We start from the raw sequence: 24,648 nt of genomic DNA, 5'->3' as shown, positions 1-24,648 counted from the left end.
CTCAAGCAGGGCGACAAAATACAAGCCCTGGGGAAACGGACATGTAGAGAGGGAGAACGCGACGGTCTGGAAGGCCGTCCTTCTGACCCTACGGTCTAGAAGTCTCTCAGTCTCCCGCTGGCAGGAGGTCCTTCCCGATGCGCTCCACTCCATCCGGTCGCTCTTGTGCACTGCCACCAATGAGACTCCTCATGAACGTATGTTTGCCTTCCCTAGGAAGTCCACCTCAGGGGTCTCGCTCCCTTCCTGGCTGACAGTCCCAGGGCCCTTCCTCCTCCGGAAGCATGCAAGGAGTCATAAATCGGATCCCCTCGTCAAGAAGGTCCTGCTCCTCCATGCCAACCCATAATATGTCTACGTGGCACATCATGACGGGCGGCAGGACACAGTCTCCCTCCTGGATTTAGCACCTGCAGGTTCCCCAGCGACCATCACCACCACCCCCGACCCTACACCGTCTCCCTCCACCACTACCCGGCTACTTCGAGATTTGGCACCCGCAGGCCCACCGGCGACCATCACCACCAGCCCCGCCCCTACACTGCTCCCCCCTCCACCGACTCAACTACTGGGCGAAGAAGAAGACAAGACGCTCCCGGACGCGCAGGTCTCGACACCAGTGTACACACCACGGCCGGGATGGATGGATCAAAGCCCCCGACAAACTCGACCTTTAAGTCCACTTCACCTCCGCTGGACTCTTTTTTTTAAACAGGGGGTGAATGTAGTAAACCACTGTTAATGTATTATATATATTGTGGTAAACTGTTACTGTACTACATGTATTGTGGTAAACCACTGCCTGATGGCTCCGCCTCCCCTCGGGCTCGGTATAAAGGTGGCTGACCTCCGGCCCTGCCCCAGTTTGGCCAGGAGGCTTTCTGTTTAGCTTTAAAGCCACAGTTTTGTTCACTACTCGTCTTGTGTTAATTGATGGCACATCACACTCCAAGAGGCTTTTCATGAAGGCCCGCCTTCTCAACCTTTCCCCTCACCGGAGGTTTGTTGATCCTCAGGTTAAATCACCACTAGTCAGCTCTCTCCCTCAAAGGGGAAAGCAGCCTATGGTCATCAGTGACTAGGGCGACTTTACCTTTATACACTCCAAGAAGTACTTAATTGGCTGTAAAGAGCTTTGAAACATTCAATAATCATGAAAGGTGCTATATTACTACAAGTCTTTCTTTTTTTTTCCTTTTTGGATTTGGACGGCAACAACACACATCCAAGGATGTTGGAAAGAAAAGGAATGTTAGAGATGAGATGGTAGTTTGCCAGGGATTTTTGTATTGGGGGATTGATGACAGCAGGTTTTAAGGAGATGGGATAGTGCCTGAAGAGAGAGATCCATCATGATAACAGCTAACATGGAGCCAGGAAGGGGAGTTTGGTGGTTAGCAATTCAATAGGAAGAGGTCCAAGTGAGGAGCTGGGTTTCATGGACAAGAAGAGCTCGGAGATGGCATGTGGGAAGATGAGAGAGAAAGCACGGAAATTTGAGAGTTCAGGGCTGGGGCTGTGGGGCAAGTTTGGCCCGGTGGGCTTGGGGAAGGAAGAGAAGTAACAGCTGATCAGATGGTTACTATCTCAGCAACAAAGCTCCTCGCACTTAATTGTTGCTTTCTTGCTATATGATACTCGAAAAAAATTGGGCTTTGGTTTCACTGCTTAACATACTTAAGTCTTAAAACTGGAGCTCACCCAGAATCCATTTTCTCCACGCAACATGCTGAAAAGCAGCTTGAGTTCCTTGACAGTAATGCTATAGCTTGCGAGAACACCCAACATATCAACCAGTAGATCTGTAAAATAAATATTTCACACCATAAACATGAAAGCTGGAAATTAATACATTTCATGTTATTACAAGTGAAGATCAGAAGAACAGAAACCAGGAAGCAACTCGGCAAAATAAACCAGCATTATTGGGAACCTCAATTCTAAGTCCTATAGGTATCATAGAATCACGGAATTCTGTGATACCTATGCACTCTTAAGTCGCATAGGTATCAAAAACATGTCCAGGATCTGTCACAAGTGCCTCATTTTTATCCTATTTACAGCTTCACACACATTCATTCTGGATATACTACAAATGGATGGTCACCTGCAAGCGTTGGATAAGGAGAGTAGTAAAGAAAATTGAAAGAAAAATATTACTATTTTCAGATACCACCTAGACTGAAATTATAAAGCTTTCACATTAAAAATGTGCATGTCGAGGACAAATGTGAACGGTGCCAGGGAGGTCCAGCCAACCACACCCACATATTCTGGGCAGCCCCAGACTTGTCGGGTTCTGGACAGCCTTCTTTAAAGCAATGTCCAAGGTTGTGGGGGTGAAGGAGGAGCGAAGCCCAAAAGTGGGGCAGACGACAGGGGATTGAAAGTAAGGCCACAGCAGGGTCAAAAGGTCCCAGGTCAGAACAAGGGCAAGCACAGGTTGAACTAATCCTTACAGGGACCGAGGGGGCGGGGGGACCATGGGGCGCTGAAAATGGGAGGGAAAGCAGAAAGGGAGGGGATGAGGAGACGGAGGGGAAGACGTGATGGGAGGGGGAGAGGAAAGGAGGTGGGGAGGTAGTGGAAAGGGATGGGGCGGGGAAGAGTAGAAAGTAAGTGGAAAGGAAGGGGGTGTGGCAAGAGTGGGGGGTGGGGGAAGTGGCAAGGGAGGGACCAGGTGGGGGGGATGCAAAAAAAGGGGATGGGGAGGGAGTTGGAAGGAAATGGAAAGGGAGGGAAAGGGGGGAGTGGAATGGGAAGGGTGGGGGTTGATTAGGAAGGAAATGTGGAGGGGGCAGGGGAGTAGAAAGGGAGGTGGCAGGGGAGGGAAGGGGAGAGGAAGGGAGGGGGGCAGGGGATGGACAGGAAGGGGGGCAGGGGATGGAAAGGGAGGGGGAAGGGGGATGGAAAGGGAGGGGGAAGGGGTTGGAAAGGGAGGGGATGGAAAGGGAGGGGGGCAGGGGAGTAGAAAGGGAGGGGGCGGGAGAGTGGAAAGGGAGGGGGAAGAGGGATAGAAAGGGAAGTGCAGGGGATGGAAAGGGAGGGGGAAGAGGGATGGAAAGGGAAGGACAGGGGATGGAAAGGGAAGGGCAGGGAGTGGAAAGGGAGGGGGCAGGGAGTGGAAAGGGAGGGGGCAGGGAGTGGAAAGGGAGGGGGCAGGGAGTGGAAAGGGAGGAGGCAGGGAGTGGAAAGGGAGGGGGAAGAGGGATGGAAAGAGAAGGGGCAGGGGTGAGTGGAAAGGGAGGAGGTGGCAAGGGAGGGGGCAGGGGCTGGAAATGGAGGGGTGCAGTTGATGGAAAGGGAGGGAGCGGGGAAGAGGAAAGGGAGTGGTGGGGTAATGGGAGGGCGTGGTGGGATTGGAAGGGGGAGTGATAAGGGAGGGGGGGTGAAAAAAATGGGGATGGGGGAATTGGAGGGGCATGGAAGTGGAAAGGGAGGAGCGGGGAGGAGTGGAAAGGAAAGCTCGGGGGGGTGGATAGCAAGGGGTCGGGGTGGGTGGGGGCAGGTAGTGGGAATGGAATGGTGGAGAATGGATTGTCTCCCACCAACACTCCTCCCCCCACTGCCCACCTGAAGACTGCTCTTCGATTGGCCCCTGCCTCTCCCAGTTGCTCAGTTGCTCTCGTGACTCCTTCCCCAACCACTCTCCTGACTACCCCGCCAACCATTCCCCCACCCCCTTATCACTCTCCCACCCACCCACCGCACCGAATAACACCACCACCCGACCTCCCCACCCTCCCCATACACACCTCTAGCTACTCGCCTAACCACCCACCCATCCACCCTTACCTGGCATCCCACCCGAATACCCCCCTCTCCCCGGGCCCTGAAGGTGCCATTAGATCGGAAGATAGCAAATGTAATTCCTTAATTCAAAAAGGGAGGGAGACATAAAGCAGGAAACAACAGGCCAGTTAATTTAACATGAATGAAATGAAATTAAATGAAAATCGCTTATTGTCACGAGTAGGCTTCAATGAAGTGACTGTGAAAAGCCCCTAGTCGCCACATTCCGGCGCCTGTTCGGGGAGGCTGGTACGGGAATCGAACCGTGCTGCTGGCCTGCCTTGGTCTGCTTTAAAAGCCAGCGATTTAGCCCAGTGTGCTAAACCAGCCCCTTATGATCCATTCCATTCCCACTACCTGCCCCCACGCCCCCCCCCCCCCCCCCCCCGAGCTTTCCTTTCCACTCCTCCCCGCTCCTCCCTTTCCACTTCCATGCTCATCCATCATAAGGATTATTGGAGGATAGAAGAATTATAACTATTATTACAGAGGTTATGGCAGGACATTGGAAAAATTCAAGGCAATCAGGCAGAGTCAACATGATTTTGTGAAAGGGAAAATTATGTTTAACCAATTAATGGGAGTTTTTTGAAGGAGTCACATTGCTGTAGATAAAAGAGAACTGGTGGATGTACAGTATTTTGATTTCCAGAAGGCGTTTGACAAGATGTCACAGCAAAGATTATTGAAACAATAAAAGCTCACGGTGTAGGAGGATTGGCATGGATTGAAGGATGGCTAGCTGACAGGAAACAGAGCTGGAATAAATGAGTCTTTTTCTGGTTGGCAGGTTGTAACTAGTGACATGCTAGGGGTTGGTGCTAGGCCCTCAACTTCTTACAATTTATATAAATAACTTGGATGAATGGATCAAAGGCATGGTTGCTAAATTTGCTGCTGATACAAAGATAGATAGGAAAGTAAATTGCGAAGAGGACATAAGGCAACGTCTACAAGATAATTTAAGTGAGTGGATAAAGATCTGGCAAATTGAGTACAATGTGGCTAAATATGAAATTATCCATTTCAGCAAAAGGATAAAAAGGAGGCATATTATCCAAATGGTGAGAAATTGCACAGCTCTGAGATTTAGAGGGACCTGGATTTCCTGGTGCATGAATTGTAAAAGGCTCGTATGCGGGTACAACAAGTAATTAGGAAAACTAATAAAATATTAATATTTGTGAGGGGAATGTATTGAGGGCACTGGTGAGACCATGGGCGAGATTCTCTAATAATGGGGCTATGTCCCCACGCCGGCGTGAAAAGCGGCAGCAACCACTCTGGCATCAAATGTCCCCGATAATGGGGAATGCTCCCCTTCCTAGGGGGCTCGGTTGGCGGAGTGTCCCCGCAGCTCCAGCCAGCTCGGAACGGCCCGCGTGAGTCCGCATATGCACGGAACGGCCAGCGTGATTCCGCGCATGCGCGGAATGGCTGGCGTATTTCCGCGCATGTGTGGAATGGCCAACGTATTTCCGCACATACACGCTATGGCCAGCGTATTTCCATGCATGCGCGGGGGTTCCCTTCTCTACGCCGGCCCCGGGCAATATGGCGGAGCCCTACATGGGCCCGGCGCGGAGTAAAATAGGCCCCCACGGAACCAGCCCGCCCGCCCATCGGTAGGCCCCGATCGCAGGCCAGGCAACCATGGAGGCCTACCCTCCCCCGGGTCGGATCCCCCGGCCCCCCTCCGGGACCTCCCTCCCAGACTCCCCTTCCAGGTCCCGCCGTGTGGGACCTGAGTAACCCACGCCGGCGGGACTCGGCCAAACTCGTCGGCCACTCGGCCCATCGGGGCCAGGAGAATCGCCGGAGATTGGGGAAGCCGGCATCGGGGCGGCGGCGCACTATTCTCGCTTCCCCCCGGGGATTCGCCGACCCGGCACCGGGTCGGAGAATCCTGGCCCATATGTGAAGTACTGTGTACAATATTGGTCTCCTTATTTAAGGAAGGATGTAATTGCATTATAAGTAGATCAGAGATAGTTTACTAAACTAATACCAGGAAGGCGCAGGTTGTCTTCTGATGAAAGATTGGACAGGCTGGGTTTGTATCCGCTGGAGTTCAGAAGATTAAGAGGCGACTTGATTAAAACATATAGGATCATGAGGGGTCTTTGACAAGGTCGATAGAAATGATATTTTCTCATGTCAGAAAATCTAGAACCAGGGATCACTGTTTTAAAATAAAGTATTGCCCATTTAAAACAGATTAGAACAAATATTTTCTCTGATGATGGTGAGTCTTTGGAACTCCCTTCCTCCAATGGCAGTGGAAGGAGAGTCTTTGAATGTTTCAAGGCAGAGATAGATATGTTCTTTTTTTAATTCATTTATGGGATGTGGGTGTCGCTGGTTAGGCCAGCAGTTATTGCCCATCTAGTTGCCCTTCAGAAGGTGAGTTGCCGTTTTGAACCGCTGCAGTGCTTGAGGTGTAGGTACACCCACAGTGACTTTTTTGTGTTTCCGTAGCAGTTGAATACAACTGAGTGGCTTGCCTCTTTGGCAAAGCTTTTGATCATCTGACCTAATATCCTAATATGGCTCTGTGTCATATTTTGTTCTATAGTTCTCCTGTGAGACAGCTTATGGCATTTCATTACATTAAAGGTGTTTTTCAAATAAAAGTTATTATTGCTTCTGGCCTTGCCCACATATTTTCCATTCTAGCTCCTTCTGATTGCTTAGACTCGATATACTCCCAGCAGAAGGACTATCTCCTTTTTTCTTGTCCCTCGGTTCAATCCATTCGGTTTTTCTCATGATCCTGCTGGCATATCAGCACTTGCACACCCCAGCCCTCTGCCTTTCCAGCTGTAATTGTTCCTTTAACTAGTATTGCAATTCCCTCGTTGTTGATCTCCCTGTCTACCTTGTCTGAAAATCTTGTAGCCAAGAATATTGAACTACAATTCCTGCCTTTCTTTAAGTCATATTTCAGTAATCAGCTCATCTGCCTTAATCACTGAACACCTTACACCAGAATACATATCATTAAGTACTGAAAAGTCCATTGTTATCTATTTTCAAGCCTTTGCTTCCTCTGTTTTGCACATCTGTTTCTAAATTTTCTGTCTTCGATTTTCAGCTAGAATGAATAAAATACAGAAATAGAGACATGATTGATGTCTTTCTACTTAAATGAAAACATGAGATTTGGTCCATGTGGGTAGACCATTGGAGCTTTTTGGCAAGAAACGAGCAGGCAGATTGAGTATAAATTACATAAGCATCAAATTAGGTTAGCTCCAGGAAGTATTTATTTTCAGAATCAGTTCATATGGTGAGTGTGGATCTTCTGCAAACATTCAAAAAGGTGTTGGAGGAACTTCTGACTAAGGCCAAAATCCTATGTATAAAAGGCGAGGTGTTGAGGAATGTCTTTCTGGTTGATTGCCTATGTATTGGAGAAGAATTCTCCAGGGTTTTTGTTTTGTCTTAAATTAGCTCTGTGAGATTCTTGGATTTTCTGCCTTTCAAGCCTTGGTAGCTGGTTAGTGGAATGGTGGTGGTGGTGGTGGGGTCGGGGGGCGGGCGCATGAGATTCAGTGTGCATATATTTCATCAAGATAATATGGGTGAGGTCTTTTCCTGTCCTTCATTGTTATGTTTCATTGTCTCCCTGTGTGTCGTGTTAATCACCCTGGGGTAACACGGACTGCAACAGGATGTAGATGAACGGTAAAGCATACACCAAAGTAGGCGTTGGTTCAATACGATTTATTGAACTTCTGTAACAATGCACACAGCTGGCTGTGTGTTGACATTCTACTACTCGAAGTGTACTAACTCTAACTTACTAGACCAGGTTAGCTCTGATCCATGTGTAGAAGGTGCTGACTGACATATACACCCTGACTGTCACTACAGTTGTCACCAGTGGAAAGAGGCAGAGTGCTGATGCCTCGTGTGTTTTACAGTTGGAAGCCCCCTCTCTGCTGTTTTGTCTGGTGATTGGTTGGGTTCTGTCCTGTATGTTGATTGGCTAACCTGGGTGTCTGTCACTGCCTGTTTTTACCTCATGATGTGCATGGGTACATATGACATCCCCCCTTTTCAAAAAAGAAATTGTCGGTTGCTTAGAGCATCTACGACATATTTACAGATATAACTATTTACAGCAAATGGCGAGTGAATGCATATGTACATGTAAGGTGTCTAGCGTGCAGATACAGAACAGTATGTACAACGGAAATATTTATAAGTCCAATCTCTGGGGCTGGCGTCGGATCCTTGTTGACCGCCTGAGAGGTGGAGGTGGGGACAACGGGGCCTTGACAGGCGGGATTGCAGCCAGATTGGTGGCCTCGTGGAGCGAGGTGTCCGGAAAAGGCATAACAACAGCTGGGAACGTGAGATTCGGTGGTGGGCAGGGAAATTTGCGAAGTGCCCTTCTGTTTCCCCTGACAATGGATCCATCAGCCATGTGAACCACAAACGACCTGGGAGCAGCCTGTCAAGCAACAACAGCTGGAGCTGACCAGCCCCCACCAGGCAACTTGATGCGAACAGCATCTTCCGGAGAGAGCACGGGCAAATCAGTAGCATGAGCATCGTATGTCAGCTTTTGCCGGTTTCTGAGTTGCTGCACATTTTGCAGCACTGGGAGGTGATCCAGGTCAGGTAAATGAATGGCCGGAACAGTCGTCCGCAGGTCACGATTCATAAGGAGTTGTGCCGGAGACATACCGATGGACAGAGGGGTTGCCCTGTACGCCACGAGCGCAAGGTTAAAGTCAGAAGCTGAGTCCACAGCCTTGCAGAGCGGTTGCATCACAATATGGACCCCTTTTTTGACCTTCCCGTTAGATTGCGGGTAATGTGGGCTTGAGGTAATGTGCTTGAACTGGTATAGCTTCGCCAAGTTGGACCACTCTTGGCTGTAGAAGCAGGGACCGTTGTCGCTCATGACCGTGAGCGGAATACCATGCCTGGCAAATGTCTCCTTGCAGGCCTTGATGACAGTCCTTGATGTGAGGTCGGACAGTTTCACCACTTCGGGGTAACTCGAGAAGTAGTCAATTATAAGCATTGGTGTGAAATAGGTCGATTCCCACCTTAGACCACGGAGAGGTCACAATCTCATGTTGCTGGAGTGTTTCTTTGGGCTGAGCAGGCTGGAAACGCTGGCAAGTCGCACAATTGAGGACCATGTTGGATATGTCCTCGTTGATGCCAGGCCAATAGACAGCCTGCCGGGCCCTGCGTCTGCATTTCTCGATACCGAGGTGTCCCTCGTGGATCTGTTTAAGCATTAAGCTCTGGAGGCTGCGAGGAATAATGATACGATCCAGCTTGAGGAGGATCCCCTCGACAACTGTTAGGCGTCCTGGACATTAAAGAACTGGGGGCATTGCCCTTTCTGCCAACCATTTGCAAGGTGATGTATGACCCGCTGCAGAAGAGGGTCATTGGCAGTCTCTTCTTGAATGTTGACGACTTGTTCATCCGAAGCCGGGAGGTTGCTGGCACACAGTTGCATCTGTGCCTCAATTTGGCGGATGAAGTCGACCTGTTCACAGGGCGAGGTGATGGCGTGAGACAGAGCATCCGCAATGATTAGCTCCTTGCTCGGTGTGTAAACCAATTCAAAATCATACCTGCGGAGTCGAAGGAGAATGCGCTGAAGCCTGGGCGTCATGTCATTCAAGTCCTTGTGAATTATATGGACTAGGGGTCTGTGGTCAGTCTCTACTGTGAAGGTTGGTAGACCGTAGACATAATCATGGAACTTTACAATACCGACAAGGAGGCCCAGGCACTCTTTCTCTATCTGAGCATACCTCTGCTCAGTAGGAGTCATGGCCCTGGACGCAGAGGCCACTGGAGCCCAGCACGAGGAGTCATCCTTCTGGAGGAGCACCGCACCAATGCCATCCTGGCTGGCGTCCGTGGAGATTTTTGTCTCCCGCTCTGGGTCAAAAAACGCTTGTACCGGAGCAGTGATGAGCTTTGCCTTTAACTCAAGCCACTCTGCTTGATGTGTGGGTAGCCACTGAAAGACAGTGGACTTCTTCACCAGATACCTGAGAGCCGTGGTGTGTGATGCGAGGCTGGGAATGAACTTTCCCAAGAAGTTAACCATACCCAGGAAGCGGAGTACCGCCTTTTTGTCTTCCGGGGTCTTCATGGTGTTGATGGCCTTGACTTTGTCCGAAACCGGTTGCACGCCCTGCTGGGATATTTGATCACCCAAAATTTGATTGATGACATGCCAAAGGAGCATTTGGCCTTGTTCAACTTGAGGCCGTTGGCTTGTATGCGTCTAAAGACTTGGGGGAGACGAGATATGTGTTCCTCTGGGGTCATGGACCATATAATGACGTAATCAACATAAACCCGCAGACCCTCAATGCACTCCAGCATCTGATCCATGATCCTGTGAAAGATTTCAGAGGCTAAAACAACACCAAACGGCATGCGGTTGTAATAGTACCTTCCGAAAGGTGTACTAAACGTGCAGAGCTTCCTGCTGGACTCGTCCAGTTGTATCTGCCGAAAGCCACGCGATGCATCTAGCTTCGTGAAGAATTTGGCATGTGCCATCTCACTGGTTAGCTCCTCCCGCTTCGGGATCGGGTAGTGTTCCCACATTATGTTTCAGTTAAGATCCTTGGGATCTATACATATGCGCAGTTCTCCAGAGAGCTTCTTCACACAGACCATCGAGCTGACCCAGTCAGTCGGTTCCGTCACTTTAGAGATGATACTCTGGCCTTGGAGCTCCTGCAGCTGCGCCTTTAAACGGCCCTTCAGAGGAGCCGGCACCCGGCGTGGTGCATGGATCACAGGCGTGGCATCAGGCCTGAGTAAGATTTTGTAGCGGTATGGCAGCGTGCCCGTCCCACTGAACACATCCGGATATTGTGACAGGACTTTGTCAATGTCAGCCTGAAGATTTATATTGGCAGAGGACATGGCATATACGCGCTGGACGAAATTGAGTAGCTTGCATGCATGGGCACCAAGATGGGAAGCCTTGTCAGGCTTGACAATTTCGAATCGCAGTGTGGCTTTGATGGCCTTATTGGAGACATGCAGGTGACAAGACCCTAACGCAGTAATGGCATTGCTATTATAATCAAGCAGCTGGCAGGCCGGCGGAAGAATTTTTGGATGCGAGCAAGATCTGCTTGAGATATGAGATTCGCTGAAGCACCAGTGTCCAGCTTGAAACGGATGCTGCATTGGTTGACGTGTAGGACAGCACACCATTCGTCCACAGAATCCACGTTGAGGATGGGTAGAAGTGTTGCTGAATTTGAGTGGGCCTTGTCATATGTGGTAATGATGCCCACACGATATGGGGACTCCAGGCAGTCGTCCTCTGGATCCGTGGTGTTACTAGATTCCGAATCCAGCAGCTCTTGCTGCACACTTCGAATTTGTTTGCGTTGGAACTGGGATCGCTGGCCCACGATCGGAGGTGCAGTCCTGCACAAGGCTGCATTATGGCCAGGCTTCCCACAATTCAAACATCACCTGCCTCTTGCAGGACACTGCCGCTTTAAGTGGGCGGTGCCGCAGTTCAGGCACGTCATGACGTTGACATCGTAACGCTCCGTGCGTCGTCGAACATGCGCAGTGAGGTCAGCCGCCACTCGCATCTGCGCAGTGTGGTCTTCGGCCGCTTCGTTCTCCCGTCCGTGGTGCGCATACGTGGGACTTCGGAAAAAGCGTGTGAAATGGCCGACTTCATCGATGTTAAGGCGCCGCATTCGGGCGATGGCCTGTACACTCTCTGCCTCGTGGGAGGCAAGTTGGTACTGTTCTGCCGATTTAAGTCGGGAGTAGTGCTTTTCGCCCGTTCATGCACTTTACACGTCTCGATGGCTACTGGCAGGATCATGTTTTTTATTTTTAGGAGCTGCTCCCGCAGGGCGTCGGAGTGGACCTCAAACAGGATCTGATTCCTGATGAAGGAATCAGCGGTGTCACCGTAGTTGCAGGATTGCGCTAATATGCACAGATGAGTTAGAAAGGATTGGAAAGGCTCATCCTTACCCTGAAGGCGTTGCTGGAAGACATAGCGCTCAGAGCTCGCGTTCGTTTTGACTTCACAGCGACTGTCGAATTTGGCTAACACGGTCTGGAACTTGGTCTTGTCCTCGCTGTCGGCAAAAGTGAACGAATTGAAGATTTGGATGGCCTGGTCCCCCGCAGTCGATAGGAGCAGCTCGATTTTTCTGGCATCGGACGCATCCTCGAGGCCCAAGGACACAATGTATAGACTGAATTTCTGTTTGAAGACCCGCCAGTTGGCGCCGGGATTTCCGGACATCCGGAGCTGTGGAGGGGCCTGGATCTTCTCCATGCTGCTGGAAGGCACTTGCTGGTCGTCACTGAATTATTCAAGGTAAATTACTTAGATGAAGTAGACTCCTGGTATCATGTCGTGTTAATCACCCTGGGATAACACGGACTGCAACAGGATGCAGATGAACGGTAAAGCATATACGAGTTATTGAACTTCTGTAACAATGCACACAGCTGGCTGTGTGTTGACATTCTACTACTCGAAGTGTACTAACTCTAACTTACTAGAGCAGGCTAGCTCTGATCCACGTGTAGAAGGTGCTGACTGATATTTACACCCTGACTGTCACTACAGTTGTCACTAGTGGAAAGAGGTGGAGTGCTGATGCCTCGTGTGTTTTATAGTTGGAAGGCCCCCTCTGGTGTTCTGTCTGGTGATTTGTTGTGTTCTGTCCTGTATGTTGATTGGCTAACCTGGGGAGTCTGTCACTGCCTGTTTTTACCTCATGATGTGCATGGGTGCAGATTATGACACTGTGTGGCAACTATGATTCCATAGAAAGCAAGAAGAAATAGGAGGAAGAGAAAGAAAAAGAGCAAACAAGTCAAGGAGAAAGGAGTCACGAATGTGAGGGGAGTATGTAAGAGAGAAGGGGAAAATGAGGGAGACAAATAGAAAGTGAGAAAAAAATAATTAGAGAAGAGTAAAACATACTAGTGGGAGAATAAAAAACAATTCAAGAAGTGACAAAAGAAATCAGGAGGAGGGAAACAAGCAGAGGAGAGGGGAGAACAGGCTTGGAGGAACTGATAAACGCAAGTGGAAAAGAATGAAAAGCAGAAGTGGAGGAAGGCAAGAAAAGTGAAGCTGTGGGGAGAGAGATACACAGAATTGCTTAATTATTTTCAGAATTCTCTGAGTGACATATTTGGTGAAAAGCAATAAACCTCTTAATTGAAATCACAATTTTATTTTGACAATTTACTTTGCTTTGCAGCAGTCTTTTCTGATTAAACATAAAAAGGCGCAAACGATGTTTGACTTCACAATAAGTACCAGGGGAGTCAGGCCCAATTTTAACCCATTCAAATCCATCCACTTGCAGAGTTCAAATCGGGCCCCATATTTAAGCAATTCAATGTTATCAACATGGCTTCAATAATTAATACCTGCTATCATGTCATCCACTTTGCTCATCTTTAATAGCACTTGTTCAATGAGGCCAACCTCTGTGCTTGCTTGAAGGTTGCGCACACTCTTGCGCAGAATGGCTGTAAACATACTCCAGATTTCAGCCTGGCAGGTGACATCACAGTGTTCAAGAAGTTCTATCATGCACGCTATGCTCTCTGCGTCTTGAATGATGAAGTTAATTTCCAAATCAAATTCTCCACCAACCAGCTGTCACAGGGAAAGACAGAGAAAAGCAAAAAAAACTTAACACATCTTTTCAAATTAAACAGTTTCAAAACATTTAAAATATAGACAATTTCCACCTGCATCAGGCTAGAATGTCCAACATAAGTAATTTTTACAGAGTTAATTTATTAAGCTCCCTTTGGCACAGCAAGCTCATCCAGTAACTAAAATAAGCTAGGAGGGTTCTGTGCTTGATCTCAACTCTATCCTGAGTTAACTAAATTAGCTATACAAACAGTAGGAGCACTATTGTAGCCTTAGTCCCCCGCCCTCCCAAGGATAAAATAAGCCACAGTGCCAACCAACAACCAGGAAATGTAGACCCGTGAACCTTTGGGAGAGAAGAATAGAGTTCCAGCTATGGTGACTCTCAGTCAAATAATCTATTGTCTTTCATTCTTAAGACTCACATAAAAATAACAGCGCACTCAGCGAAAGAGGGTGAGGAGCTGAGAGGAATGGAGAAAATTGACAAGAATATTTTTTTTGAAAGAAACTATGTAGGGGAAAAAGACTAATATTATTATGTAGAATGTGCTGCAAAGATTCCTATAACAACAAAGGTCCCTTGAAATGTGCTAAAGAACAGTTTAGGACTAATTAAAATAACACCAATGATTCATTGAAGAGAAACACAGGCATGGATGGAATGCTGTATTTCGATGTTGTACATCCTATGTAAGTAGGAATAATGTTTCCGGATCAAACATCTTTCATCACAACCAGTGACCCAATAGTTTACTCGCTCTCTCCACAGATGCCTGACTTGCTGGGTATTTCCAGTACTTTTCATTATTCAGATTTCCAGCATCTGCAGTGTTTTGACTTTGTACCAATTTTGTTCTTTCTTCATTCATGGGATGTGGGTGTCACTGGCAAAGTCAGAATATGTTACCTCCCCCTAATTGCCGTGAACAGAGTGGCTTACTAGGCCATTTTAGAGGACAGTCAAGTACAAACCATGTAACCGTGAGTCTGGAATCACAAATAAGCAAACCAAGGTAAGGAAGGACATTAATAAACTACATGTTAGTCGTCATGGTCACCATTACTGAGACTAACTTTATATTCCAAATCTGTTAATTGAATTTAAATTCCACTAGCTGCACAGTGGAGCAGTGGTTAGCACTGCTGTCTCAGCGCCACGGGCTTGGGTTCACGTCCTTCCTGGGGTCTGTCTGTTCAGAGTTTGCACATTCTCCCAGTGTCCACAAGGAGTTTTCGCCAAGTACTCCAGTTTCCTCCCACAGTCCAAAGAAGTGCAAGTTACGTGGATTGGTTATGCTAAATTGCCCCTTAGTTTGGCTGTCTGTGCGCGTGGGACGAACAAGTAGAGTGAGTGAGATAAGTGAGAGAAATGAGTGAGTGAGTGAGTAAGTGAGAGAGATAGGAGAAAGTGTGGCTCTGCTTAATATGGTGTCATGCCTCTCAAGCTATAAGACGCTGGTGACAGGCTAGCAACATGTTCCAGGAATAATTAGCGACAGAAAAAGATGAAAGTCTGGCCTGTGCACTGTCAGTCTGTGGAAAGGTTGGGAGAGCACGCTGCTATGGTGGGATTTGAACCCATTTTCCCGAGCATTAGCCTGGACCTCTGGATTACTAATTCAAGGCACCACTATCTTTCCAGCAATTCATTCACTGCTCTTCGAAGGTACCAGATCTCCAATTGTATCAACTACTTCCGCCACCACAATGTCATGCATTCTCTGCTCGTTTCAACTCATTTGCTGCGAAAAATTTTCATCCATGCCAAGTCAACATTCCACCTTACACAAGTCCCGTTGTGTAACTTGCACCAAGTCCCGTTCACCCTATTCGCTGACCTACAATGACCCAGTCTGGGAACACCTTAGAACATAGAACATAGAACAATACAGCGCAGTACAGGCCCTTCGGCCCACGATGCTGCACCGAAACAAAAGCCATCTAACCTACACTATACCATTATCATCCATATGTTTATCCAATAAACTTTTAAATGCCCTCAATGTTGGCGAGTTCACTACTGTAGCAGGTAGGGCATTCCACGGCCTCACTACTCTTTGCGTAAAGAACCTACCCCTGACCTCTGTCCTATATCTATTACCCCTCAGTTTAAGGCTATGTCCCCTCGTGCTAGCCATTTCCATCCGCGAGAGAAGGCTCTCACTGTCCACCCTATCTAACCCTCTGATCATTTTGTATGCCTCTATTAAGTCTCCTCTTAACCTTCTTCTCTCTAACGAAAACAACCTCAAGTCCATCAGCCTTTCCTCATAAGATTTTCCCTCCATACCAGGCAACATCCTGGTAAATCTCCTCTGCACCCGTTCCAAAGCCTCCACGTCCTTCCTATAATGCGGTGACCAGAACTGTACGCAATACTCCAAATGCGGCCGTACCAGAGTTCTGTACAGCTGCAACATGACCTCCTGACTCCGGAACTCAATCCCTCTACCAATAAAGGCCAACACTCCATAGGCCTTCTTCACCACCCTATCAACCTGGGTGGCAACTTTCAGGGATCTATGTACATGGACACCTAGATCCCTCTGCTCATCCACACTTCCAAGAACTTTTCCATTAGCCAAATATTCCACATTCCTGTTTTTCCTTCCAAAGTGAATCACCTCACACTTCTCTACATTAAACTCCATTTGCCACCTCTCAGCCCAGCACTGCAGCTTATCTATATCCCTCTGTAACCTGCTACTTCCTTCCACACTATCGACAACACCACCGACTTTAGTATCGTCTGCAAATTTACTCACCCACCCTTCTGCGCCTTCCTCTAGGTCATTGATAAAAATGACAAACAGCAACGGCCCCAGAACAGATCCTTGTGGTACTCCACTTGTGACAGAACTCCATTCTGAACATTTGACCTTGATTTTAAAATTCTCATCCATGTGTCCAAATCCTTTCATGTCCTTACACCTCTCAATCTCCATAACCTTCTCCAGGCCTGCAATTTTCACATTCCCACCCCCATCCCTTAGGATATTTGCGATCTTCCATTTCAAACCTCATGTGTATTCCCAAACTTCATCACTGCATCACAATTCCTTCAATCAAATTGGAAAACTAGATCAAAAGATACAACAATAGCTAAGTAATGGTAAACATTTAAAGAATTAAAGTGCACTGAAAAGTCGGGGCCCTGCAGCTCAGCATTTGAACTTGTAGCTAGTACAAGAGGTTAACGGCAAGAATAGGGATTACATGCCTCACGGTCAGGTTTCCGGGGCGGGGGAGGTGAGTGGCAGGGGTGGCAGTGGCACCTACTGAGAAGTACACAGTACTCATAGGCACCCTACCTGGAGGAAGAAACATTTGTCATGGTTCAAGATTCCTCAGCCATTTTTCCCATAAAGTGACTTCAACATTTTAAAAGCATGGTTAGGGGACAAATAGCCTGATAGGGAGTAGTTTACCCAGACAGCTCATGATTAATTAGTCATTCACAGGTAAAGAGGTAATTTAAATGAAAAAGCGATTTAAACACTAATGCAGTTCTTAGAACCATAGAATTCCCACAATGCAGAAGGAGGCCATTTGGCCCATCGAGTCTGCACAGACGCTCCGAGAGAGCACCCCACCCAAGCCCACTCCCCCACCCCATCCCCGTAACCCACATCCCTGTAACCCACCCAAACTGCACATCTTTGGACACTAAGAGGCAGTTTAGCATGACCAATCCACCTAACCTGCACATTTTTGGACTGCGGGAGGAAACTAGAGCCCCCATAAGAAACCCACACAGATATGGGGAGAAAGTGAAAACTCCACACAGACCGTCACCCAAGGCCAGGTTTGAACCTGGGTCCCTGGCACTGTGAGGCAGCAGTACTAACCACTGTGCCACCCCTTACTATAGAATGGACAGAAAACATTTTTTGAAAGCTATAATAGAAGAATAAATAATTAGAGTGAATAGAAATTAAATTAATAAGATTAAATGTACAATAAAAGTAATTTATATGATGGAATGAAAGCTTTGTAATCAAACACTATTGATGGAGCATGCTGAATAATGTTTGCCTAATTGATTGGCACTCTGAAGTGGCTCAACATGCTGAACGTTAAATCACCGATCATTCCCAAACCTCTTTCCTTTCCCCAACTCCCCCCCCACAGCAGGATGACACTTTAAATTAAGATACCCAATATCTATTTTCCTCTAATGCGTTACATCTGGCACTTAATTGTAATAATTTAACAACTTGCAAAGTATCTTCTGCGACCAATGGGTTTAGGACTATTAAAATTCCTCAATCAAGCTACTTGCCAACAATGTTATTTGCTTCAATATTAGAAATCCACTGACGGTTGTGTGTGGGTGGGCTTCAGGAATTGATTCACAGTGCCAGGGTTCCAGGTTCGATTCCTGGCTTGAGTCACTGCCTGTGCAGAGTCTGCACGTTCTCCCCGTGTCTGCGTGGATTTCCTCCGGGTGCTCTGGTTTCCTCCCACAAGTCCCAAAAGACGTGCTTGTTAGGTGAATTGGACATTCTGAATTCTCCTTCAGCGTACCCGAACAGGCGCCGGAATGTGGCGACTAGGGGCTTTTCACAGTAACAGTTGATAAATTCATGATTTCTCAAGGAATTAAGGGCTATGGAGAGAGAGCGGGTAAATGGAGTTGAAATCAGCCATGATTGAATGGTGGAGTGGACTTGATGGGCCGAATGGCCTTACTTCCACTCCTATGTCTTATGGTCTTATGGTCTAACTTCATTGCAGTGTTAATGTAAGCCTTCTTGTGACAATTATTATTAAACTTCACGTTTATCCACAGTTTAGAGGTGTGGAAATTAAGTTGTGTTCACGAAATCTCGCAATTGTAACTAAGCATACTTTGAAGGACAAATTGATGAAAGATCATCAACCTGAAACGTTTGCAACTATTTTTTTTTTCGATAAGGACCTGAGGTTTCACCCTCACCTTGGAAGAGACACTTCCAAACTGGCCTCAAGTTCAGGACAAGGTAAACACACGGCTGACTTTTTTGTAAAAGAACTTTCACAAATTTTCTGCCCTCCACAATCTTTGAGTGTGTCACATTAAATCCCATTAGTCGGGGAGATGCACTGAACTTCTCCCATTGAAAGGAAGCATCCTCTAGGCAACTCCTGCAGACCAAAATCGCCACTGAACTGATTGCAAAATTCTTACCATAATAGTCAGAAACAGGGGGATTTATAATGGGGAACAAAGAAATGGCTGACCAACTAAATACATACTTTGGGTCTGTCTTCACAAAGGAGGACAAAAATAACATACCGGAAATGTTGGGGATTACAGGATTTCGTGATATGAAGGAACTGAAGGAAATCGGTATTAGTAGAGAGATGGTGTTGGGGGAAATTAATGGGAATAAGGGCCTGATAATCTATATCCCAGAGTATTTAAGGAAGTGGCCCTGGCAATAGTGGATGCATTGGTTGTCATCTTCCAAGATTATGCAGACTGGAACAGTTCCTACAGATTGGAGGGAAGCTAATGTAACCCCACTATTTAAAAAGGGAGGTAGAGAAATAACAGAATTATAGACTAGTCAAGCTGACACAGATAGTGGTGTGGTAAAATTGACAATGGCCTGAATTTTAGACCTGCCATATAATTGGACATTTTAAATCACAGCCGCCTGTAGGCGTGTTGGTAATTCATACAGCCAAGTTTGAATACACTGAGCAGAGACCGATAGTCAGGACAAGTCTGGGCCTGCCCTATTAAGAGGACATCAAGAGAAAATCAGTCCTATTCAAATGAATCGATTGTTGTTGATTGTCCAGATGAAGCTCAACCTTCTGGCACCCAGATTTCCCACCGTTATCATATATGGAGTAAGGTTATGTGCAGGCAATACCTGGAGATGTACCCCTGGGGGTGGGTTCCTGCCATTGTGCAGAGTTGCAACCGACAACTCCATTGGGTGCTACAATTCATGCCCCGAGACCTCATTGGCTGAGGGCCAGAGAATTTTCTGGAAAGGTGCGAAGAAGGGACTAAGAATTAACCACCAGGACCCTCCCCAGCGAAGACTCGATGCAGAGGTAACAGAAAATATTCAACAGAGGTCCAAGAGGACAGAAGTAAGGAGCTTGCAAGTACCCCCTGCATGGACAGAAGCCTGAGACAACCAAGGCTCAGAGAATTGGACCCACAGCTCGATTGAGTTCACGGGCACAGGTAGTATTAAGAATCTTGTGATTATTAGAGTTAGGATAATTTAAGAGGAGTAACTGTTTTTATGGTGTTTGATAATAAATTTGGCTGAATTGTAAACTTGTATTTGTCCTTTGTTCATCAAATAAGGGCACCTGGGTAAAAAGTTTGAATAATAAACTGGTCGAAGTGTCTGAAGTTCTACAGACAATAGTGGGGAAAATGCTAGAGTCTATTATGAAAGATTTAATAGCAGAGCATTAAAAAAAGTGGCAGGATCAGATAGAGTCAGCATGGATTCACAAAAGGGAAATCTTGCTTGACATATCTACTGGTATTCTTTGCAGATTTAAGTAATAGAGTTGATGAGGGGGAGCCAGTGGATGTGGTTTATTTGGACTTTCAGAAGGCTTTTGAAACAGTCCCACATAAGAGATTAGCGTGTAAAATTGAAGCACATGAATTTACCATGAAGTACCTGAAGGGCATCAATGGTCTTTGCGAATGTGTACGCTCCCAAATGGGCCGACACAGAGCTTATAAAGAGGAGCATAGCGGAAATCCCCGATATGGACACACAGACTTATCATGTGGGGAACTTTGAGCGTGTACAGGATCCACAGACGGACAGGTTGAATCCCAAAACAGGGAAGACCTCCAAAACCTTTTAAGGAGTTTATTTGTGAGGGTACGGCTTACTCATGTGTACAAGGTGGAGTAGGTAAGGAGATTAAGATCTTAAGGAATACAGGAGCACGTCAATCTTTAATGGTGAGAGTTAAGGAGACATATAGTTTGGAAGGAGAATTGCCAGAAAAGGTGGTAATATGTGGAATTAGTGGTGAGCACAGTAGTGTGCCATATGTAAGGTGTGGTTACTGGTGAAAAGTGGTTAAGTGATGGTAGGAGTAATTGTAAAATTATCTTTTTCTGGGGTACTATTTATCCTAGGTAATGATATAGCTGGATCACAGGTGGGAGTGCAGCCGACTGTGTTTGAAAAAATAGTGGAAAGTCAAACAACTAAGTTATTGCAAGTAGTATATCTGGGATTGTCCCTGATTGTGTGGTGACCAATCACAAAGGCACAGGTTGAGACTGGAGGAAGAGAACTTCACGAGTGCCGATAAGGAGGCTGAGGTTCAGTTGTTAGAAACCATGTTTGATCAGATGGTTAGTAAAGGTGGGGGATAAAGCAGATACCTTGAGTTCAAGCAAGTTGGTTGAATCACAACAGAAAGTTTCAGAGATAAAGCAATTCTATCAGAAAGCACATACGTAAATGGAATCTAAGTGTATACCAGAATATTATTGCATTAAAAATCATGTATTAATGAGAAAATGCAGACCGTTACATATTCAAGCAGATGAGAAATGGGCAGAAAGTTCATCAGGTGGTATTACCTGTCAGTTAGAGAAAGGAGGTTTTGCGGGTAGCGCATTAGGTTCCAGTAGGGGGTAATTTAGGAGTAAGGATAACTCAAGCAAAAGTACAAAAATATTTTTATTGGCCTGAACTGCAGAAGAATGTGGTTGAATTTTGCCATACATGTCACACATGTCAGGTAATAGGGAAACCTCAGGCAGTAATCAAACTATCACCTTTAATACCCATTCCAGCATTTGAGGAACCGTCCTTCTATAAGCAAAATTTTATTGGCCCTACGTTAGCAAACAATATCCATAGCTGAAACCAATTATGATCTTACTTTTACAATATTTTAATTACACCTCTGTAGCCCCAAAGTAGGTCTGTAGCTGTTTTTCAAACCAGGATTTTTAAAAACATTATTCCAGCAGTCAGATACACAACCTAACCCAGGTTTTTAACTATTACTGCACCAGCTACATACGAATACAATATATATCTGAAATTCCTACATTCATCGCGTCCTTGAACACCCACTTCAAACCCTTAACACTTTAATCGCCTTTCAATCACCCCCAATATCTCCTTCTTCGACGCAGCGCTGTTTGTTGCCTTATTATGCTTTTATAAAACATGTTGGGATGCTACTCTACAATAAATGGACCGTAGAACAAAAACTGAAACACAGAAAATTGCAGGAGGCCATTTGGCCCCTGAAGCCTGCTCTGCCATTCAATGGCTGATCCTTTATCTCAATGCCATAGTTCATGAACTATGAACATTTGCAACAAACTAAATAGTGGGAGCAAGGGATCACGTGAGGAAAGATGTGGTAAATTAGAAGAAAAAGAAAAAGCAATAGAGCAAAGTAGCAATGAGGGTCATGACAATCAGAGCATGGCAGGAAGGACAGAAGGTACAAACTTAAGAATGTGACAGCATATAAGGCCAGAGTGTGCAAAAAATATTAAAACAACAGAAACTAAAGGTTCTGTATCTGGCTGTCAGTAGCATTCACAACAAAACCAGTGAATTGTCAGTTCAAATAATAATGCCGGCCTGATTGCCACTGCAGTAACATGCCTGCAAGGTAACTAATGTTTTGACTTCAAGGATACTTGACATTTAGAAAGGACAGAAAGGGTGATGAGGTTGCTCTGTTAATTAGGGACAATTGTGCATTAGTACAATAGTGACAGATAACCCCAGTTCTAAAAATCAAGATGTAGAATCAGTTTCGAACAGAAATAGTGGAGGGAAGAAGTCAGCTGTGGGAGTGGCTTATCGGCCTCCGAACAGTAACAATGTTGGAAGTCAGGATACAGAGGAAGAAATAATGGAGGGTTCTGAGAAATTATCATGGCGTTAAGGTAGCATGGAAGATAAGATCATGAGTGTTCTTGGGACAATTTCTTAAAGCAGCACATTCTAGAACCAGTGAGCAAGTTGTTCTATGCCTGTGGAATGAGGCAGGATTAATTAATAACCGCATACTATAGGAACCTCTAAGTAGCAATCATCAGAAAATGATTGAATTCCGCTTTCAGTTTGAGGGAAAAGGGGGCAATTATGAGGGCAATTATGGGAGCATGAAGACAAAGTTGGTTGAAGTGAACTTGGAAAACAGATTATGGGTAGGTCAGTAGAAATGCAGTGGTAGATATTTAAGGCCATATTTCATAACGTTCAGAAAAGATATATTCTAGTAAGAAAGACTAGGAGAGTAATGCACCATCTGTAGCTAACCAAGGAAGTTAAAGATCATATCAAATTGGAAAATAAACTGCAAAGATTAATGGGAGAACAAAAGATTTGATAGAATTTAAAAACCAGTAGAATATGACTAAAAGAAAGTAAGACAGGACCGAGGGAGTAGGAGAGAAAGCTACCTAGAAATATAAAAGCACATAGTAAGAGTTTCAACAGGTATTTAACAAGGAAAAGAGTAACTAATGTGAGCAAGGATTCTCTAGAGATAGGATCTGGGAAATTAATAATGGGGAATAAGGCAATGTTGGAAGCGTTGAACAGATATTATAGGAACAGAGGAATTAGGAGCAAAAGTAGGCAATTAAGCCCCTTGAGCCTTCTCCACCATTCAATCAGATCTTGGCTGTTCTCTTCCTGGTCTCAAATCCATCTCCCTTCCTGTTCCCCATATTCCTTTAACCCATTTTTAATCAGAAATATATCCATCGCCTACTTGAAACCATTTAATGACTCAGACTCCATTGCACTATGGGGCAGTCAGTTTCACAAATTCACCACCCTCTGTGAGTAGTTTCTCCTCATCTCAGTTCTAAATCTATCGCCTGTCTTTGTGACCTCTCGTTCTAGGTTGCCCCACAAGGGGGAACAGAAGAGAGGAGATCTCCTAGAAACATATAAAATCCTGATGGGACTGGACAGGCTAAATGCGGGAGGAATGTTCCCATTGTTGGGGATGTCCAGAACTAGGAGTCACAGCATACGAATAAGGGGTAAGCTGTTCAGGACTGAGATGAGGAAGAACATTCTCTCAAAGAGTTATGAACTTGTGGAATTGTCTACCACAGAAAGTTGTTGGGGCCAGTTCATTGGATATATTCAAGAGGAGCTGGGCATGACACTTGTAGCTAAAGGGATCAAGGGATGGGTGGCACAGTAGTTAGCACTGTTGCTTCACAGCTCCAGGGTCCCTGGTTCGATTCCCAACTTGGGCCACTGTCTGTGTGGAGTCTTCACGTTCTCCGTGTGTCTGCGTGGGTTTCCTCCGGGTGCTTCAGTTTCCTCACACAAATCCCGAAAGATGTGCTGTTAAGTAATTTGGACATTCTGACTTCTTGCTCGGTGTACCGGAATGTGGCGACTAGGGGATTTTTACAGTAACTTCATTGCAGTGTTAATGTAAGCCTACAATAAAGATTGTTATTATATGGAGAGAAAGCAGGAGCGCGATACTGAATTAGCATGATCTGCCATGATCATATTGAATGGTGGTGCAGGCTTGAAGGGTCGAATAGCCTACTTCTGCACCTATTTTCTATGTTTCTATGTAACATTTAGTCTAGTTTACGTTATCAATCCTTTTAGTATTTTATATACCTTGATCAGATCTCCTCTCATCCTTTTAAACTCCAGCGAGAATGAGCCCAAACTGTTTAATCTCTCCTCATGCATCAACAACCCTTTCATCCTGGAATCAATCTGGTGAATCTCCTCAACTGCCTCCAGTGCCACCACATCCTTCCTCAAATAAGGAACCAAAACTAGACACAATACTCCAGATGTGGTCTCACCAACACCCTATACAATTGCAGTAACATTTCTCTACTTTTATACTCCACTCCTTTTGCAATAAACACTAACATTCCATTTGCCTTTTTAATTACATACCAGCTTTCTGCGTTTCATGAACAAAGGAGCCCAGGTCCCTCTGCCCAGACGCATTTTGAATCTGCTTTCCCTTTAGATAATAATTTGCCTTTCTATTTTTTCCAGCCAAAATGGATAACCTCACGTATCTACATTAAACTCCAGCTGCCTAATTTTGGCCCAATCTCTTAGCCTATATCCATCTTTAAAATATTTATCTCCTCTGCCCTGCCTGCTTTCCCACAAATTTTGCGATGTTACACTCTGTCTCTGCTATTTGTGGTTCGCCAGCCAGAGAAG

At 46.0% G+C, this 24,648-nt stretch overlaps 1 protein-coding gene across 1 annotated transcript in view; it reads right to left on the bottom strand.

Moving 5' to 3' along the window:
- Positions 1 to 24,648, bottom strand: part of LOC140391333 (neurobeachin-like) — a 382,107-nt gene that overhangs the window by 196,994 nt on the left and 160,465 nt on the right. The window contains exons 2-3 of the mRNA XM_072475916.1: positions 13,225 to 13,456; positions 1,702 to 1,802 (exon numbers count right to left, since the gene is read on the bottom strand). Of these exons, the coding sequence (XP_072332017.1) occupies positions 1,702 to 1,802; positions 13,225 to 13,456 (333 nt within the window). The remainder of the gene's footprint in view (positions 1 to 1,701; positions 1,803 to 13,224; positions 13,457 to 24,648) is intronic.

The sequence above is a fragment of the Scyliorhinus torazame genome, chromosome 15 (assembly GCF_047496885.1).
Source record: "Scyliorhinus torazame isolate Kashiwa2021f chromosome 15, sScyTor2.1, whole genome shotgun sequence".
In the NCBI taxonomy this organism is placed as follows: Eukaryota; Metazoa; Chordata; class Chondrichthyes; order Carcharhiniformes; family Scyliorhinidae; genus Scyliorhinus; species Scyliorhinus torazame.
This window is presented reverse-complemented; position numbering and strand designations above follow the sequence as displayed.